The following is a 15,219-nucleotide window of genomic DNA, read 5'->3' on the forward strand; positions in this document are numbered from 1 at the left end:
ATTTTTTACATAGTGTTGTTTCAGAGATAAGTATTAACTAGATACTAAGCCAAAATGAAATTCTGTGAGAGAAGAGAAATAGAAATTAATTCAGGCAAAAAGTAACAATGTAAAATTTTGCTGAACGTTACAAGAAGAGCTTATAATTTTTGAATAGTAAATAAATCCAACCCACTTTGGGACTTCGGTTCCATTCAACACATCTAGAAGAGTAATACAAGGTTCATTTCAAAATGGCAATTATTAAAATACCATTAATTCGCACTCTCTGCCATCATTTACAATCATCATTGAGTTTTTAGATATTAACTTGAAGTTGTATAAGAGATGTGTCACATTTCAAAATCTTTTTAGGGAAACATGAGTAAAATATTTGGGAAGACTCAGCTGTGGAATATTGCCATCCTGCCTCAGAGCTTACTTAGCTCATTTTGTTTAAAAATGTGTGGGGGATTTAGACCCAAAATAAACATAGGCTCAAGTTGCTGAAAATGGAGACCTCAAGTTGCCTTCTGATTGCTGGGGTCACCGTCAGGAAGACGGCAATGCTGTTTGGTATCATGAAGTCTTGACTTCAGAAGAGAGTCACAGATTTTGACTTGATTTTTAATCCTGTGCCAGTTTCACTGGGGAGCCCAGGGCTAAGAGTTCAGGCTCTATGATGTCTGAGTTACTAGGCAACCGCATCACTGTAGCCCAGCTCCAAGGACTGCTTGAGCTTCGTGCACCTGTCCTCCCAAAACACCCAGACAGGAACCTGTCCTCCCATGAGAAAGGTGAAAAAATGGAAAGGGTTTCCGCCTGGTTGTATAAAGGTGATTTACACAGGATTAAGTTGACCAGCGACGACAACGATATGAAGCTAGATTAAAAATTAAAATAGAGGATGGTCTGAATCATTTAGACTATGAAGAGCAACATTCCTATTGGAGAGTTTTAATTGGAACGTGCATCAAAATGGGCTTAGAATTGCATTATATTCTAATATCGAAAGGGATTTTTGCTTTGTTACTTAAAATTCTCACATTTTATTGGAATATGAATCACAAATAAAATTTCTGATTTGGAGCAAAACGCTGAACCAAGAGTCAATAGATCCCTTGGTCTCTACACACCAAGCGTGACAGTCCTCTATAAGGAACCCTGGGCTTGACCCACGCTCTTGACTCCCTGACTTGTCCAGTGTGGCAAAGGGGCACAAGTGAGGAGAGCAATCCTCCCACTTTGTGTCAGAAAGCACCGTGCTACTTCAAGCAGAGCCACACTTGGTAGAGGGCAGACTCCTAATCACCAACAATCTAAACAAGAGCGACTGAGCCCGGAGGGAACAGGCGGTCCCCAAGCTCAACAAGAATGAGATTTTATTTGCTGTGTTTTTTCTGGCTGGGCATATGCACAGCAAAGGCAAAATGGGACTGTGGCTCCCATAGAACAGGCATGGTCCAAAGTGAGCAGGTCCAGTGGTCCATGGTCAAAAGAAGATGTCAGCGGTGACATGGTTTAAGAAAGTATGTTTCAATACAAAGCAAGGTCAAATTCTAATCCCAGAAAAATTAATCCAGACGTTTCCCTCTGTGATGGCTATTCTTAGTTGTCAATTTGACTATAGCTGGAATGACCTATCATCCAGCAATGGAGAGCACACTTGTGATCTGGATCTTGAGCCCAAAAAAAAACAAAAAAAAAACAAAAAACAAAAAAAAACCAACATGCCTTTGATCCAGGTCTTTAGGTGGGAAGACACATGCCTTTACCAGACCTTGAAGCTGGAAGGCTCACCTTTAATCTGGGCCATACCATATATATATATATATATATATATATATATATATATATATATATATATATATATGGAGAGAGAGAGAGAGATTCCATAAATTCTGTGACTCTAGAGAACCCTGACTAATACACCTTCTTTTGTTGGTGGTAGTGTGGTGTTGTGGTTTGGTTAGATTTGGTTTGGTTTTCTTGAGACAAGACATCCTATGTAAATCAGGAAGCTTTAAACTCTTCCATGAGCCTCACTACAGCTGGCTTGGAAGTTCTTTGTAATAATGGATCCATGACTAAAATAACAAGAATCACTGCTACTTGTATGGCTTCTCTTACTTACCTTTCCTTTGCCTACTCTCCCTAGAATGCCCTATGTTACAGTCTTATAGACACGTGCTTACAGGTACAAAGAAATGAGAATACATACATAGATACATACATACATATATATTATCAGAATACTATTATACTATATATACAGATAATATATATCAGAATTAGATATACATATATATCAGAATACTAGTATACTATATATACAGATACTATATATATCAGAATTAGATATACACATACATCAGAATACTAGAATGGGCAAATGGAACAGACTAGTTGGAGCCTAGAGTGCAAAATGAAAGTATTGAGTGAGAAGACAGATGTAATGAAGAGCAGGATGTCTGCAGTGTAAGGCTACAGTGGTCTAGTCTCACACAGAGTTCTACGTGACTGTCCTTCCCTCAGATGGTGTCATACAGCAGTCTGATGGAGGAGCCATGTTTGTCTGGACTGGTAGTCTCAATGCTGAGTGAGATGGGTAGAGTTTAAAATTTCTTCAGAGGAGGAATATGAACTTCTCAAGGATCCCTTTTTGCTGCTGTGTGGAGAATCAGGTGAGAGTCAGAATGTAGATCAGGCTGGCCGTAACCTCTTCCATGGGCTTCCTGGGAGCCTGGATTATAAGGTACAGGTGAGGAAAAGAAGCCATACAGCAAGAGCGGTTCTTGTTATTTTAGTCTTTTGAAGAACTTCCAAGCTGGCTGTAGTGAGGCATGCTTACAGTCCTAGTATTCAGGAGGCTCATGGAGCAGCTTAAGGCCAGCCTGATCTATATTCTGACTCTCTCCTGATCTACAGAAGCTTAGGAAGGCAGCATGGGAACTGATAAAGGATAAGAAGGGCAGCTCGGCATGAGCCAGGATGACATGCCTCAAGTGGTGGTTGTGAAGATAGTGACTGATCACTGGTTGGTTTGCACGTGTATTTTGACATAAAACCCCATGAAGTCTGCTGACTAATCACATACATCAGTGTGGGCAAAAAGGAGATTCAGAAGTAACCCAAGTTTGGGGATACAATAATGAGACAAAGTTATTATTTACCCAGATGGGAAAATCAGGGATGAGAGGAGAAAGGCAAAGGCAGTATCAGGCTGACGAGGCTTTTAGAAACTCACATGGGAAGAAAAAGAAGGGAGTGTGTGTGTGTGTGTGTGTGTGTGTGTGTGTGTGTGTGTGTGTGTGTGTGTGTTGTTCTTGTGTACATGTGTGCATGCGAAAACACATGTATGCACACAGGTCCAGAATTCAGAAGGGAGGTGTAGCAGAGACCCACCTTTGGGCTTGTTCGGGTGTCAGCCGCAGTTAAAGCCATGAGCCTGGATTCAGTCAGCAGAGGGAAGGGGCCTAAGAACGAAGTCCGCTTTTCAGTGTGGAGAGGTGAGAGAAATGATGAGGAAAAACAGGAAAGGAGAGCGACCTAAGCAGCGAGAGGAGGGGGAGCCCTCTCTGGGAGTCGAGAGCAGACAGCAGTACAGAGAAGAGTGGGATTCGAAGGCAAAGGAGGAATGGAGTGCGGTGTGCAGGCGACATGGACAGCCTTGGAGACGCTGACCGGGAAACTTTTCTTGGAAGTGAAGATGGAGAATGTGGATCTAAACTTAGGGAAATGGATAAAATAGGCTTTCATTGTCTGTGCTTATGTGGCTGTGAGCACGGATGAGAATTCCTGGAGAAAAGGGAAAAGCCTTGAGAAGAAAGAAAGGTCGAAAATGCAACCCTGTGGGATATCAACCATCACGGTATCAGTAGGGGCAAAGGAAGGAGTCTAGCATGTAGGCAGAGTGCTGGGGAGTGGGCCATGTCAGAGAAGTGTTCTGGAGGGACAGAAGCCTCCCACACAGGATGTAGCCTCGCTTCCTACATCCTTTTCCCGTCTCTCACCTCTCTTCTTAGAAGTAGCGCTTGAGGGCTATACTAAGTCCCATCAATCAAAGAGTGTAAGAGAAAAATGTCCCGCTCACTCTCAGACTAGAGGGCTGTGTACTTGTACACAGTATTTGATACTTTCCCATTGAATATACTGCCAGCTGCCTGCTACAGCAACTGGTTTAATAATTTACTTTTCTGTCCTGATTTGCAGTCCACAGTCTCTTGCATAGTAGGCAAGGACTCTACCATCAAGCCACATCGAAGTCCAACAAGCTACTCCTTTGGCCAACTTTCTTTCACTGAATAGCCCCCCATCCCACCCCCAACCTGCCCTAACCCATGTCTCTCTCAAATACGCCATTTGAGCTCGCCTCCTTGGCTAAGATCCGAGTCTGTGCTTAAATATCTATCTCCCCGTGAGCAATGGGCATGTTCTCAACTAGAATAAAGCACCTGGCACAAAGAGAGTGGACAGTGAACTGAAACTTTTCGAACATGCAAAGTGCATCCTGCCTTCCAAAGTTGTCTGAAATACCTTATCTCAGAGGGGAAATGGTTCTACAGTCAAGTCTTGTTACCTGCATCATGAAATTGAGGACAGAGATGTTGGAAGGGTTTCTCAAGTCCCAACAGTAATAAAACAAAACCATTAAGGCTCTATTTTAAGTCATCGGATGCTAAATCAAGGCTCTAATAAGAGATAACATCTATGTATAGAAAAGTTGTTTGTGTAATCTGAAAATATAAACAATTTAAAGTTACAAATGTGAAAGAATTGAGGTTCTGGGAAAAACATTTTATCTAAAGCTGGTCATTTGTAATGAAAAGTGCATGGCTTGTTTTTAATAGCTTCATGGTACTGCCTATAATCACTGTCAAAACACTGGTTCTAAGAATCACAAAGGAATAGTATGGCCTAATCTCTCTGAAATGAACCTGTGATTCAATAGAAATTGAGAGAGTGTGTTTTACCAAGATCCAGAAACTGCAATTAGGGAGTCTGATGCCATGCAGTGGTTGCTATCAGCAACGAGAGCTAGACAAACGCAATACTAGGAAGAGGAGGAGGAAAATGGAAGAATAAATGGCTAGCGCTCGTTCATGGCAGGAGCTCTCTTTAGACTCACAGAAACACTATTTAAAAACTGCTTTCCATATATGATTACAACCAAGGTAAAGTAAGGGATTAGTTGGAAGGCTCAGAATGATTGATGGGCCTTGAACCATAGCCCCCCTGAGTTCCCTCAACTTGGCTATGGAAACACGCACAAATGTTTATTTTGAAACCTCTGAAGAACAGTTCCCACAGCATCATCACTTTAGCACGTTATTTACTTTGCAGGGCCCAGCAATAGAAAGGATAAGACAACTCTGTGTCCTATATGAGAACAAAATGTCTTAGGAATTATGACTGATTTAAAGGCGGCTAAGAGGAGATGAATTGAATTCGCAGAACCATGCCTTGGGAAAAGCAGTTATTACAGGTTGTAGACTTTGGCTCAATGCTGTCTGGAAAGACACTGGAGAGTTCTTGTGAGAAAGGGTAGCCTTCAAGGGTTACTAATTGACTCCCAGGATGGTGGACTATGTGGTGGAAGCCAAAGTGGGAGGTTGGAGGGGGTGGGAGGCTGGATTTAAAATAACCCTTGGATGACCTTTCTCACCCTCAATTTCTGAATTTATAAAATGGAGATGAAAATACCTCAGGGACTTACTTGAAGCAAAAGGAGCTAACAACAGCTGTGAAAGTGCTTTGTGGAGAGAGAATGAGGTACCAAATATAAAGGAGAAGGGGGGGTACTACTGTCACGGGCCAAATTACTTCACAAGTGGTGGGGAGGGGACTGAGACAGGAGTCTGAGGCTAAGCAGGAACCCAACATCAGCACCGCGTCACAGCGTCTGTTGCCTCCATGGGAACACCTGTTGCCTTCCTCTTTGCCAAGAAGGACATCTTTTCTACTAAAATACTCATTGCTCATCCATGGAATTGACTCCATGCTGCTCTCCTGTCACTTATCCCGTGTCTCTGCAATTTCTGAATATCAACCTGTTGACACGAGTCACTGACATTCTTCTGTTTCTTTTTACTTGTATTTGTCATAGACTACGGTTAGTTCCCCTTAAGTGTCATGAAGCATACTTTGGCGGTGGTTGTGATGATGATGATGATGATGATGATGATGATGATGATGATGGAATTTGAGAAAGAAACCTTTCAGAACATAAACCTCTGTTAGAGTTTCTCAGTTCGGCATCACTGATATTTTGGATCACACCATGTATTAAAATGGGGGGCTGTACTTAGGGTGGCTGGTCTCAATAATGGACTCAGTTAGTCATACATCCTCTTGTCTACTCAGGTGTAACATCTAAAAATGTCAGCATGTATTAACGAACATTCCCATGGGAAAAATGGGAGCTTCTGAAAAATCACCTAGGGTTAAGAAGCACTGCATTGCATGGATACAGATTAATACTATGCTTGCCATTATCAACTGCACGTTTTCAGAGTTCCTGGGATGATAGTCAGGATAGAAGAGGCACTCTGCTTGCTCAATGAATAAAAAACACGAGAAAGAGACTGCACTGGGTAGCCTATAAAGTATCCTTAGAGAACAAGCCCCTATATGATTCTATGATATAATAAATGCTTTTCTACTTGATATACAATTATTATTAGCACATGAACCCTTTTCAGTTGGCATACAGGTATACTAGAAGTTATATTCTTATACATACATGAAAGTCATATGTATCAGTGGTTTTCTCTAAAGCATAAGAATTATAAATATATTGGGGATGAGCCTATTGGCCCACCAAGTATGAGGCAGAAAAAATTATTGAAATTTCTAGAAAAATATTTTATCATACAGATGACAGTTCAGAAAAAAACACTTTCAGAGAAAAAAGTTACATTAAAAATAAGTATAACCAAAAAGAACTCTGACTCTGATTGCTGTGCTTAAGAAATTACTACTCTATTGAGCACACGGTTCCAATTATAATTGTTACACCATCTTGCCCAAAAACAATCAATCTTTTCCAAAATTAGAAGTGCTGCAACATTTCCTGATGGTGGAGAACTGATATTTCCAGTGACATCTCAGGGTGACTTACTGAATTGTGGATACGGATGTGTGTTCGTGTTTGACTTTCAAAAGCTACTTTTGACCAATAGTGTGGATTCTGACTGTCAGACTTTTTATGGATTCCTAAATCCTATGTCAATTGTGATATTTTCAAAATGACCACTAAAAACGCACTAAGTGTTTCCATCCAACCAGGAACAAACATAGCTGAAGCAAGGAAGACTTGAGTGACCCTTCCAGATCTACTCCCTCATCCTTCTGATGGCATATTGCAACATCTTTGCAGGAGTGAGGGAGTGGAGGTCAGGAATTAATAGCACACTAAAACAATGTGTTCAAAAGAAATAAGATCGATTTCTCCTTCTGGACGCAGTGTAATAAATTGTGAGCAGTCAGGGTCTCCATCAAAAACAAATAGAAAAAGCAGATAAAACACAAGAAAATTCTGTTTAAAAGCAACTGAGAGCTAAGGAGATAATTAGGTCATGAGCTGCCAAGATCCCAGAGAAAAGTAACTACAGAGCGAGGATCCACCTTCTGACAGAAGATCAGGAACTTGAAGGAGAATGGGGAGGGGTATGTGGGAGGATTCGAAGAGTAGAAAGAGAAGGGAGAAATGCAATTAAAACACGATCTAAAAAATAAACAGAAGAAAAAATACTCCATGTTCTATGCATGCTTTCCCCTCATGAATATGCCAGTTTTCACCATGCCGCTACAACTGAGAATCTGGACACGGGGCCACTGCCAAGAGTCCCAGGAGCCATCAATGTTTTCCAGCCCTATAAGAGTGAAGTGGCTGGTAACCAGTGGCTGGCTAGCAAGGAGCGACACACAGAAGGGGGCCTGTTGCCTGGGAGGGAGGCTCTTCATGGCACTTACCACAAAAGCAAGAGACTAAAGAGCCAATCAGAAATCTTCTGAAAGTAAGTAGAAATTTCAGCAACTATGTTGTTCTGAGAATAAAAGTAACTGAAATCGGACCTCTCCCAGGATCTGAGGAACACAGTGACTCTCTGGCTCTCCAGCTTAGATCCTCTGGAGGAATGCACCTCAGAACAGACATAAATCAGAGTTAGATGGAGTCTTATTAAAAAAATGGAACAAAGTCATCTCAATTTTCCATTAAATCAAGTGACCTGGACCCACTCTATGTTCCTCTACTTCAAGAAAGAACTTGTAGCTCTATCCAACAGCTGACAGCCCTTAGCTTTCAAGACCTTCAAACCATTGGCTCATCCACAGAATGGTGTAGAAAGCTGCCCTACTCAAGGGTAAGCTCTTCCCAGAAAGGACACCATCAATAGCTGACTGAGGTAAAGGTTGAAAGATTTGACTATTTGGGCTGAGCGTGGGCCGTTTCTTACTGAGACCAATTACCTTCCAGAGCACGCTCGAATATGGCTGAAGCTATGATGGGCCTGGATCATATTCCAAATCTTTCCTTCCATCAAAAGCTGATTTCTTTCCTCTCAACAACAAACAGACTGAATCCTAATATGTAAGTGTATCTCAGACTTCCTCTTAGTGATTATTTCTGGAGAACCCAACTTGTAATTGTTATTCTGAGAAATAGTCCAAGAAATGGAGTGATCAGACAGTGATACTGGTCTGGAAAACTCAGAGGAGAATCAACATAAAAATGTGCTTGGTCTTATGGCAGCCATGCTTTGTTGATGGGCCTGCCCTTTTCTGAGTGAATATGGAGGAGGGGTGAATTGTAGGGGGTGGGGAAGGAGGAGAGAGGAAGAGGGGATGCAGTCAGGATGTAAAATAAATAATTTTTTTTAAAAAAAAAATGTCATCAGTGAAGGTAGAGACAGATACCCTAGCATCATGGAATAATCCAATTGCTAAAACCCTCATCAGAGGTGAATTACGGTAATCTAAGTTATACAAAGAAATGAAATAAAGAGAATAGACTCAGTCATGACCCCTTTGGGAATCACATATCAGATATCCTGCAGATCAAATATTTATAATTCATAACAGTAGCAAAATTATAGTCAAGAAGTAGCAACAAAATAATTTTGCGGTTGGGGGTCACCACAACACAAGTATTGTGTTTATTTAACAGTAATATTTAACTGTATTAAAGAGTCACAGCATTAGAAAGGCTGAAAACAACTAGAATAGAGTAACTCACAAAATGTTCTAGAAGTACAGAAAAAATAATTACTCTAAGTCAAACAGACCAAATAGGGGTTTTGTTTTGTGGTGTGTGTGTGTGTGTGTGTGTGTGTGTGTGTGTGTGTGTGTGTGTTTGGATGTGGGCACAGGTGAGGGTATTCTTGTCAATGTCCTAGTGCTGTGAAGAAACACCATGACCACAGAAACTCTTATAAAGGAAAGCATTTATTTGGGCCTTGCTTACAGATTCAGAGATTTAGTCTATTATCAGCATGTCAGAAGGCATTGTAACACACAGGCAGACATGGTGCTGGAGAAGGAGCTGAGAGTTCTATATCCAGATCCACAGGCAGCAGGAAGAGAGAATGTCACTAGGCTTGGCTTGGGATTCAGAAACCCCAAAGCCCATCCCCCAGTGATGTACTTCCTCCAGCAAGGCCACACCTACTCCAAAAAGGCCACATCTCCTAAGCCCTGCCAAGTAGTGCTACTCACTAATGACAAAGCATTCAAATATATAGGACCAGTCCTTTTCAAATCATCACAGTGACTGTATGTGCTTGTGAGTGCTCATGCCTGTGGATGCCTGAGGTTGACATTAGGAATCATCATCATTATTCTTCCACCTTGTAAAATGAAGCAGCATCTCTCATCCAAATCCAGAGCCTGACTACATAGCAGTTCTCCTTAGCCAGTTTGATCCGGGGATCTCTTGTCTCTGCCTTCTCAGACTTGAACAGAAGGCAGTCTCCACTCCCACTGGGCATTTACTTGGGTTCTGGGTGTGAAGATCCAGAAGCTGGTCTAGACTCTTCATTCTTGAATGGCAAGAGCTTAACCACTGACCCATCTCTACAACCCTGAATAGATTTTGGTGAGTATCAATACCTTGGAAAAGGATAATTTAAAGTTAAAGGCAATTCTTACATGAAAACTATTCTGGTTGGTTTTATTGTCCACTTTTGCCAAAGCTAGAGTTACCTGGAAACAGAAACCTCAATTGAGAAAATTAGATTGGCCTATAGGCAAGACTGTGAAAATTTTCTTAATTAATGGTTGATATGGGAAGGCCAAGCTCACGATGGGTAGTATCTCTCCTAGGCTGGTGGTCCTGAGTTGTATAAGAAAGCAGACTGAGTAAGCCATGGGAAGTAATCCAGTAAGTAGCATTCCTTCACTGTCTCTGCTTCAACTTCTGTTTCCAGATTCCTTTCCTGACTTCCCTTGAGATGAACTACAGACTGCAAGCAGAGATAAACCATTTCCTCTGGAAGTTGTTTTTGGTCATGATATTTATCACAACAATAGAAAGAAAACAAAGGCAAAGCTAAGCAGCCCCACTGGTGGTTAGAAAGAAAACTTTATACTGTGTAGCAAGCGACCCTATGAAGCTAAGGAGCAAGCACAGGAATTAAGAATGCCCTGCTCCAGAGAAAGACATGTACATGGGCAAAACAGGTCTTTTATTACCAGGGAGTCACTTGCTGAGGAAAGGGAAATGGTGACAGAGAATGCTAAATAATAAGAGACAGACATTTGGAAAATCCACCCAACTTTGAGCTCTTGGCAATTAAAGCCAAAAATAAGAAAGAAGGAAATAACACAATATAAGTATAAATTAAAGAAATATAAATCAATCGTACAATAGAAAAAAATGCAGTAAACCAGAAAAGATTCATTGAAAAGGCAGATACAATCAATAAGTCTCTAGTAAGTCTTACCAAGAATGAGACTATCACCAATGTCTAAACGAAAATGGAGTTATCACTATATAACTTAATACAAAGAAAACAATAGATCTTAACAGACATAAAGAAAGCACTTGGTAAAATACAAAATCATTTATGATCAAAAAAGTTATACAGAACAAGTATATTGTTTTTATATATTTAAGAACACAACACACACACACACACACACACACACACACACACACACACACACAATTAAAGTAAAAGATTCCAGAGACCATGACCTTAAGAGAGTAATGGGGGTACATGGGAGGGGTTGAAGAGAAGAAAAAAAAAGGGGAAAATAATTTAATTGTATTTTGATTTTAAAACTTTTTTTAATTAAAAATAATGACACCAACCTAGAGCCATCTGGGAGGAAATATCAACTAAGGAACTGTCCAGATCAGATTGGTCTGCAGCAATGTCTGTGATATATTTTCTTAATTTCAAGTTGATATAAGAGGGCCCAGCCCACTGTGGGTAGTGCCATTCCTAGGCAGGTGAACCTGGGCTATAGAAGAAAGGTAGCTGAGCAAGTAAAATTTACTGTAGTTGATATATTGTACTCCCCAATAAACTTATCTGGGGGCAGAGAACAAAACAGCCACTATATTAAACATAGAGGTTAGGCAGTGGTAACACGCACCTTTAATCCTAGCATGCCAGAGGCAGAGATCTATCCAGATCTCTGAGTTCAAGGCCACACTGGAAACAGCCAGGCATGGTGACAGATACCTTTAATCCCAGCACTTGAGATCTCATGTCTTGCTTGGAAAAGACACATGTCTTTAATCCCAGGAAGTGATGGCAGGAAGCAGAAAAGTATATAAGGCATGAGGACCAGGAACTAGAGGCTTTTTTAAGCTTTTAGGCTTTTAGCAGCAGTTCAGCTAAGATCCATTTGGATGAGAACTCAGAGGCTTTTCAGTCTGAGGAAACAAGATCAGCTGAGGAATTGGCGAGGTGAGGTTGGCTGTAGCTTGTTCTGCTTCTCTGATCTTTCACCCCAATACCTGGCTCTGGTTTTGTTTTTATTAATAAGACATTGTAAGATTCATGCTACAATTTACTGGTGGAGTAAACCAGTAAACAGCATGCCTCAGTGGTCTTTACTTCAGTTCCTGGTTGAAGTTCCTACTTGAGTTTCTGCTCTAACATCCCTCAATGATGGACTCTGATTTGAAAACATGAGCCAAATAAAGCCTCCCTTTCCCAAAATAAAACTGCAAATCAAAGTTCCCAAATCTGACTAAGAGTATCCACTGGATCCTTCCATAAACAGTAAGACCCTATTCCTGAACCACATACTTGAGTCATAGAACATGGGAAAAAACAATCTGATACTCACCTGGAAGTGTCATCCCTAATGGCTAGCTTTCACAGTGATGAAAGGTGTTATGTGTGCTACCAGAGGAGAATAATAATTATCAGTCTTACCCAGCTATGAGCCCTGTAAGCCGCAACAATGACTGTCCTGGAAAGACATGCCCACCAGAAGACACACCCAATGAAATACATGCAACAGTGGCACAAACGTCTTGGGAGTAACCAACAACTTTCTCATTGGAGTTAAAGCCTGCTCCACAATATGAAACTCATACCGGGCACTATGGTAGAGACAAATAACCTATGGCTAAGCAGGTCATAGGTCCTAGGAGAGAACCTGCTACTATTATTCTCTAACTGAACATCTTGCTAAAATTATTCCTGATAATTTATTGTTATACCCATAGACTAGTGCATCTCTCAACCCTCATCAGAGAAGCTTCTTTTTGCAGTTGATGGATATTAACACAGAGATTCACAGCTGGTCAAGGCATGGACAAAAGGAGAGTGCTAAGTACTCAGTCTTAAATGAAACATTCATGTTGTACCTCCCTCCAAAGCTCAGTGATCATTATGGAAGAAAGGGGAGAAAGACAGTGAGAGCCGAAGGCAGTAAATGACTGCAAGAAAACCATTTTTTTTCTGGACATAGCAGGGAAATTGCAAATATGGACTCACAGTGGTTGTGAGACATACACACAAGACCCATGCAAGCTTAAGCCAGGCCAAATCCTAGCATGAAGGAGGGAGGTAGGCATAAATCCCATCCCTAGCTGAGGAGCTATTGGCAATTGAGAGCTACTGGGAGAGGTATAGTCCATTTTCTTTAAGGATCTAGCACCTTGTAGGTTGACCACATTCAAATGGATGGCCACACCCAAGAGCATATGGGCAGCAGAAATCAGACTCAATAGATTATTTTTTAAATGAAGACACAGAGTTGGGTAGACAAGGAAAACGAGTGGATCTGAGAGGAGTTGGAAGAGGAGGAGTGAATATGATCAAAGTATATCATATGAAAATTTCAAATAATTAATAAAACATAATAAAGTAAGAGAAAACTCTCTCTGCTTCTGTTCCATGTACAAAAAAAGCATAAGTTTTGAAAATGGGGAAACATAATCAGATATGTTTGCCATACATCTACTTAATAAATACCATCTGTATCTGTCAGCTTTGCATCACTGTAAAATCTCAAAATGCCTGAGATAAACAGTTTAAATGGAGAAGAGATTTGTTTTGCCTCAGAGTTTCAGAAGTTTCGATCCATGGTCACCCACATCACTTTGGGACTACTAAGAGGTAAAATATAATGGCAAAGGCACATGTAGATGAGGCTATTCATCTCATGGTTGTAGGGAAGCAAAAAATAGAAAGGAGGAGCCAGAGTCCCAATACCTACTACAGGAGCTAGACGCCAGATACCCAACTTCAGTCTACTGTGCTCCACCTCTTAAACGTTCCAGACTCTCAACAGTGCTACAGACCAGCAGACAAGCCTTTAGCAAATGAGTCTTTGAGAAATATTTCAGATCAAAACCATAATAGGATATATCCGCCAGGCAGTGGTGGCGCACACCTTTAATCCCAGCACTCGGGAAGCAGAGCCAGGCGGATCTCTGTGAGTTCGAGGCCAGCCTGGGCTACCAAGTGAGTTCCAGGTAAGGTGCAAAGCTACACAGAGAAACCCTGTCTCGAAAAACCAAAAAAAAAAAAAAAAAAAAGATATATCCATGCTGTATATGGAACTGTAAATTGAGCCCACTGGGACATGGACAGATATTTGTACCACAGAAGGGATAGTGAAACATTTTTAAATATAAGATCAAATTCCTCAGGGAAAAACAACTTAAAATCACAGTGAGATGCCTTAATGCTCTCACCAAAAATGTAAAAATGAGAGAGACTGAAAATGCCAATGTCTTGAGTGGAAGGGACACAAGCTGACCTTTCACACATAGATGCCAGGAGTTTAAGTCCATACAACTAGTTTAGAGAACTATTTTGGCTGAACAAGCACACAACTATGTTCAACCAAAGACATGTGCAAAAATAGTAACAGCATGGTTCTTCATCATCACTGAAATTACAGGTAACCCAAATGTCCATCAGTAGCAGACTAGAGAAATATATTGTTGTACAATGAAGTATTCAGTGCACTGCATGCAGTGAGAAGGAATGGAACCCACAGTCAACACAAGGCATTGCTCAAGCACAATGTTAAGCCAATGCAGAAAGATAGATACAAAGCTATCACATGTTATTTAATTATTTTATTTACATGAAGTTCAGTAGTAAACAAAGCTAGCTAAGGTGATGGGAGTCAGGGCAGAGGTTTCTTTGGCAAGGGTGAGATGATTAAGAAGACTATTGTGGGCATTTCTAGGTGTTGTTAATATCCTGCTTCTTAATCTGGAGTCTGTTCATTCTTTAAAGCATATTAGACTGTACGCCTATTTACGTATACATTGCTGAGCTGGTGGTATGTCTGAATAAAAAAACCTTGAAAGGAAACACAGACACTTACATTGCTTCCCGTGTTCCTGGTGCAAGGAGAAGCAGATCTTGCTGACACTGCTGTCGTTCTCGGTGTGGTCTCTAAACTGAGAGCATCGCAGGGAAACCGGCCAGGAGGAGTTCACCATCCCCAGGACAGACTCACACCCTTCTTTTGCAGCCTCACAGAAAGATCTACAGGGCAGGAGGCCACGCCTAAACAGAAAGGAAAGGGGATGGGGTTAATATCGTTACAGAGCAGTTCTCAAGACAATAATAATGGTATTAAAGCTAGCCGGCAGCAAGCTAATGTGGGCTATTAACTTACGTTTATTACCTACAGTCAGCAACTTAAACTTCTATATTCAGTCCTGTGACAATTTCCGCCAGCCAATTATATGGATTCTGGGGAGAATAAGCTAGTTTCACAACACATAATGTAGTCACCTCTTATAGAAGCATT

The 15,219-nt window shown here is 41.0% G+C and overlaps 1 protein-coding gene across 3 annotated transcripts in view; it reads right to left on the reverse strand.

Moving 5' to 3' along the window:
* Corin (corin, serine peptidase) overlaps window positions 1–15,219 on the reverse strand; it is a 202,088-nt gene that overhangs the window by 106,700 nt on the left and 80,169 nt on the right. For all 3 annotated transcript variants that reach the window (XM_059275966.1, XM_059275965.1, XM_059275964.1), the window contains one exon: window positions 14,788–14,972. In XM_059275966.1, coding sequence (XP_059131949.1) covers window positions 14,788–14,972 — 185 coding nt within the window. The remainder of the gene's footprint in view (window positions 1–14,787; window positions 14,973–15,219) is intronic.

This window comes from Peromyscus eremicus, chromosome 10 (assembly GCF_949786415.1).
Source record: "Peromyscus eremicus chromosome 10, PerEre_H2_v1, whole genome shotgun sequence".
Lineage (NCBI taxonomy): Eukaryota > Metazoa > Chordata > Mammalia > Rodentia > Cricetidae > Peromyscus > Peromyscus eremicus.